General features: G+C 56.6%; 1 protein-coding gene across 1 annotated transcript in view; it reads left to right on the top strand.

Moving 5' to 3' along the window:
* The window catches only part of PGS1 (phosphatidylglycerophosphate synthase 1), an 11,298-nt gene extending 8,136 nt beyond the window's left edge, over positions 1-3,162 (top strand). Inside the window, exon 4 of the mRNA XM_061556692.1 lies at positions 3,125-3,162. Coding sequence (XP_061412676.1) covers positions 3,125-3,162 — 38 coding nt within the window. The remainder of the gene's footprint in view (positions 1-3,124) is intronic.
* Positions 3,163-6,213: the final 3,051 nt, after the last annotated feature.

Below are 6,213 nucleotides of genomic sequence, written 5' to 3'. Positions count from 1 at the left end.
AGTCACCCACCTGCTCCACCACCACCACCACCTGCCCCACCATACAAGTAGTCACCCACCTGCTCCACCACCACCTCCACCACCTACACCACCACCACCATCACCACCACCACCACCACCTGCTCCACCCTACAAGTAGTCACCCACCTGCTCCACCACCACCACCTACACCACCACCACCATCACCACCACCACCTGCTCCACCCTACAAGTAGTCACCCACCTGCTCCACCATCACCACCTACACCACCACCACCATCACCACCACCACCTGCTCCATCCTACATAGTCACCCACCTGCTCCACCACCACCACCTACACCACCACCACCACCACCACCTGCTCCACCCTACAAGTAGTCACCCACCTGCTCCACCATCACCACCTACACCACCACCACCATCACCACCACCACCTGCTCCACCCTACAAGTAGTCACCCACCTGCTCCACCACCACCACCACCTGCTCCACCATACAAGTAGTCACCCACCTGCTCCACCACCACCTCCACCACCTACACCACCACCACCATCACCACCACCACCTGCTCCATCCTACAAGTAGTCACCCACCTGCTCCACCACCACCACCTACACCACCACCACCACCTGCTCCACCCTACAAGTAGTCACCCACCTGCTCCACCATCACCACCTACACCACCACCACCATCACCACCACCACCTGCTCCACCTACAAGTAGTCACCCACCTGCTCCACCTTCTTCCACCTCTCCTCGTCCTCCCAGCGCGATGTCGCCACGCGGAGCGGAAGCAGCCGCCGCGGCGGTGACGAGATTCACTCGTGCAACGCTTTTTAAAATGTTCAAGAGACTGGCAAATCTCCCACATGTACTACAACTACAACGACAATTATTATATAACTACTACTACAACAACAACACGAATTATAACGATTCTAGCAACTATAATAACAGTAATAGCGATAAGAACTAAAATGTAAAACTTCTAATTCTGACTCCAACACGCGCCACATTTCGTACATGTCGCTCCCGGCAGCGACAATTTAAACCGTGAGGGGGGGGGAGGGGGAGACGGAAGTGACGTCACAGCACGAGACCACTCGGCGGCCATGTTGGGTAGGGAGACGGCCATGTTGGGTAGGGGAGCGGCCCTGTTGGAAAGGGAGGTGGGCATGTTGGGGAGGGGAAACGGCCATGTTGGGTAGGGAAACGGCCATGTTGGGTAGGGGATAGCGGGCATGTTGGGTAGGGAAACGGGCATGTTGGGTAGGGAAACGGGCATGTTGGGTAGGGGATAGCGGGCATGTTGGGGAGGGGAACGGCCATGTTGGGTAGGAGGGCGGGCATGTTGGGGAGGGAACGGCCATGTTGGGTAGGAGGGCGGGCATGTTGGGAGGGGAACGGCCATGTTGGGTATGAGGGCGGGCATGTTGGGGAGGGGAACGGCCATTTTGGGTAGGAGGGCGGGCATGTTGGGGAGGGGAACGGCCATGTTGGGTAGGGGGGCGAGCATGTTGGGGAGGGGAACGGCCATGTTGGGTAGGAGGGCGGGCATGTTGGGGAGGGGAACGGCCATGTTGGGTAGGGGGGCGAGCATGTTGGGGAGGGGAACGGCCATGTTGGGTAGGAGGGCGGGCATGTTGGGGAGGGGAACGGCCCATGTTGGGTAGGGGGGCGAGCATGTTGGGGAGGGGAACGGCCATGTTGGGTAGGAGGGCGAGCATGTTGGGGAGGGGAACGGCCATGTTGGGTAGGAGGGCGGGCATGTTGGGGAGGGGAACGGCCATGCTGGGTAGGGGGGCGAGCATGTTGGGGAGGGGAACGGCCATGTTGGGTAGGGGGGTGCGAGCATGTTGGGGATGGGGAACGGCCATGTTGGGTAGGAGGGCGGGCATGTTGGGGAGGGGAACGGCCATGTTGGGTAGGGGGGCGAGCATGTTGGGGAGGGGAACGGCCATGTTGGGTAGGAGGGCGGGCATGTTGGGGAGGGAACGGCCATGTTGGGTAGGGGATGGCGGGCATGTTGGGTAGGGGATGGCGGGCATGTTGGGGAGGGGAACGGCCATGTTGGGTAGAGGGCGGGCATGTTGGGGAGAGGAAACGGCCATGTTGGTAGGAGGGCGGGCATGTTGGGGAGGGGAACGGCCCATGTTGGGTAGGAGGGCGAGGCATGTTGGGGAGAGGAAACGGCCATGTTGGGTAGGAGGGCGGGCATGTTGGGGAGGAGAACGGCCATGTTGGTAGGGGGGCGGCATGTTGGGGAGGGAAACGGCCATGTTGGGTAGGGGGGCGGGCATGTTGGGGGGGGGGGGGGGCGGGCATGTTGGGTAGGAGGGCGGGCATGTTGGGGAGGGGAACGACCATGTTGGAAAAAGAACGGCCCTGTTGGGGTAGGGAAGCGTGGCATGTTGGAAAGGGAGGCGGGCATGTTGGGTAGGGGATGACGGGCATGTTGGGGAGGGAACGGCCATGTTGGGTAGGGAGCGGCCATGTTGGGTAGGGAAGCGGGCATGTTGGGTAGGGGATGACGGGCATGTTGGGGAGGGAACGGCCATGTGGGTAGGGAGCGGCCATGTTGGGTAGGGATAGTTTACAGCGGGCATGTTGGGTAGGGGATGACGGGCATGTTGGGGAGGGAACGGCCATGTTGGGTAGGGGGGCGGGCATGTTGGGGAGGGAACGGCCATGTTGGGTAGGGGGGCGGGCATGTTGGGGGAACGGCCATGTTGGGTAGGGGGGCGGGCATGTTGGGTAGGGGATGACGGGCAATGTTGGGTAGGGGCGCGGGCATGTTGGGGAGGGAACGGCCATGTTGGGTAGAGGGGCGGGCATGTTGGGGAGGGAACGGCCATGTTGGGTAGGGGGGCGGGCATGTTGGGTAGGGGATGACGGGCATGTTGGGTAGGGGCGCGGGCATGTTGGGAGGGAACGGCCATGTTGGGTAGGGGGGCGGGCATGTTGGAAAGGGAACGGCCATGTTGGGTAGGGGGGCGGGAATGTTGGGGGGGGGGGACGGCCATGTTGGGTGGGGGGAGGGGGGGCGGACGACAGCAATGTTGGGTGAGGGGCGGCGGCCATGTTGGGTGAGGGGTGGCGGCCATGTTTAATGGGGCCGGAGACCATTTTTTATGGTGGGCAGCCATGTTGGATATGGGCGGCGGCGGACATATTGGATGAGGCGACTGCCATGTTGGGTGGGGAAGGGTTACCATGTTGGATGGGGCAGCAGCAGCGACCCTCCCCCCCATTGGTTAAATAGAGGAGGTGGGTGCGGAGGATGAGTTCCCTACGTAATATGGCCGCCCAAGGTTGTTGATTCCCCTACGTAAGATGGCCGCCCAAGGGTGTTGATTTTTTCCTACGTAAGATGGCCGCCCAAGGTGTTTGTTCCCCTACGTAAGATGGCCGCCCAAGGGTGTTGATTCCCCTACGTAAGATGGCCGCCCAAGGGTGTTGATTCCCCTACGTAAGATGGCCGCCCAAGGTTGTTGATTCCCCTACGTAAGATGACCGCCCAATGGTGTTGATTTTTCCTACGTAAGATGGCCGCCCAAGGGTGTTGATTCCCCTACGTAAGATGGCCGCCCAAGGTTGTTAATTTTCCTACGTAAGATGGCCGCCCAAGGGTTTGGAATTGTCTTCCAAAAGATTCTTCCGGAAGATGCTTTCCCTCATTGGTTTCCATGGGAACTGTCTTCCGGAAGATTCTTCCGGAAGATGCTTTCCCTCATTGGTTTCTATGGGAACTGTCTTCCGGAAGATTCTTCCGGAAGATGCTTTCCCTCATTTGTTTGTATTAGTTTGTATTTGCCGCTCACCGTGCTGAATCTATCTTCCGATATTGGTAGAGTCTTCCTCTTCCGGAAGATACTATCCAACCCGTTCGTTTGCATTGGCCGTTCATCTTCCGGAAGATTTCCTCCGACACCCCATCTTCCGCTTCCGGAAGAAGAAGACCACGCCCCCCCTTGTCACCATGGAGACGGCGATGGCGTCTAAGACGACGGCAATGGCGGCGGTGGACGAGAAGGTGGAGATGGGGATGAGTGGAGAAGGTGGAGGAGGTGGAGGAGGTGGAGGTGGTGGAGGTGGTGGAGGAGGAGGGGAGGAGGTGGTGGGGATGAGGGGGGAGGAGGCGGAGGAGTTCTCAGAGCTATGAAGAGTTCCTGGACTCGCACATCAACGCACGAGATCTCTACTACCTTGAGGTGTGAGGGACTCACTCAGTCAGAGACTCACTCACTCAGTCACTCACTCACTCAGTCACTCACTCACTCAGAGACTCACTCAGAGACTCACTCAGTCAGTCACTCACTCAGTCAGTCACTCACTCAGAGACTCACTCAGAGACTCACTCACTCAGTCACTCACTCACTCAGTCACTCACTCACTCAGAGACTCACTCAGAGACTCACTCAGAGACTCACTCAGAGACTCACTCAGTCACTCACTCAGAGACTCACTCAGTCACTCACTCAGAGACTCACTCAGTCACTCACTCAGTCACTCACTCAGTTACTCACTCACTCAGAGACTCACTCAGAGACTCACTAAGTCAGTCACTCACTCAGTCACTCACTCAGTCACTCACTCACTCAGAGACTCACTCAGAGACTCACTCAGTCAGTCACTCACTCAGTCACTCACTCAGTCACTCAGTCAGTCACTCACTCAGTCACTCACTCACTCAGAGACTCACTCAGAGACTCACTCAGTCAGTCACTCACTCAGTCACTCACTCAGTCACTCACTCACTCAGAGGACTCACTCAGAGACTCACTCAGTCAGTCATCTCACTCAGTCACTCACTCAGTCACTCAGTCAGTCACTCACCAGTCACTCACTCACCTCACTCAGAGACTCACTCAGAGACTCACTCAGTCAGTCACTCACTCAGTCACTCACTCAGTCACTCACTCACTCAGAGACTCACTCAGAGACTCACTCACTCAGAGACTCAGTCACTCACTCACTCAGTCACTCACTCAGTCACTCACTCAGTCACTCACTCACTCAGAGACTCACTCAGAGACTCACTCAGAGACTCACTCACTCAGAAGACTCACTCCGAGGACTCACTTCACTCAGAGACTCACTCAGAGACTCACTCAGAGACTCACTCAGAGTACTCACTCAGAGACTCACTCACTCAGAGACTCACTCACTCACTCAGAGACTCACTCAGAGACTCACTCACTCAGAGACTCACTCACTCAGAGACTCACTCACTCACTCAGAGACTCACTCACTCAGAGACTCACTCAGAGACTCACTCACTCACTCAGAGACTCACTCAGAGACTCACTCACTCAGAGACTCACTCACTCAGAGACTCACTCAGAGACTCATTCACTCAAGAGACTCACTCACTCAGAGACTCCTCAGAGAATCACTCAGAGGCTCACTCAGAGACTCACTCACTCAGAGACTCACTCACTCAGAGACTCACTCAGAGACTCACTCAGAGAACTCACTCACTCAGAGACTCACTCACTCAGAGACTCACTCAGAGACTCACTCACTCAATCAGAGACTCAATCATAAACTCACTCCACCAGAGACTCACCCTCAGAGACTCACTCAGAGACTCACTCAGAGACTCACTCACTCACTCAGAGACTCACTCACTCAGAGACTCACTCAGAGACTCACTCAGAGACTCACTCAGAGACTCACTCACTCACTCAGAGACTCACTCAGAGACTCACTCACTCAGAGACTCACTCACTCAGAGACACACTCACTCAGAGACTCACTCAGAGACTCACTCAGAGACTCACTCACTCAGAGACTCACTCACTCAGAGACTCACTCACTCACTCAGAGACTCACTCACTCAGACACTCACTCACTCACTCAGAGACTCACTCACTCAGAGACTCACTCACTCAGAGACTCACTCACTCAGAGACTCACTCAGAGACTCACTCAGACACTCACTCAGAGACTCACTCAGAGACTCACTCACTCAGAGACTCACTCAGAGACTCACTCAGAGACTCACTCAGAGACTCACTCACTCAGAGACTCACTCAGAGACTCACTCAGACACTCACTCAGAGACTCACTCACTCAGAGACTCACTCACTCAGAGACTCACTCAGAGACTCACTCAGACACTCACTCAGAGACTCACTCACTCAGAGACTCACTCACTCAGAGACTCACTCAGAGACTCACTCACTCAGACACTCACTCAGAGACTCACTCAGAGACTCACTCACTCAG

The sequence above is a fragment of the Lethenteron reissneri genome, chromosome 22 (assembly GCF_015708825.2).
Source record: "Lethenteron reissneri isolate LAM-NWPU_2019-01 chromosome 22, ASM1570882v1, whole genome shotgun sequence".
Classification (NCBI taxonomy): Eukaryota; Metazoa; Chordata; class Hyperoartia; order Petromyzontiformes; family Petromyzontidae; genus Lethenteron; species Lethenteron reissneri.
The sequence above is the reverse complement of the archived record's forward strand: the minus strand, read 5'-3'. Positions and strand labels throughout refer to the sequence as shown.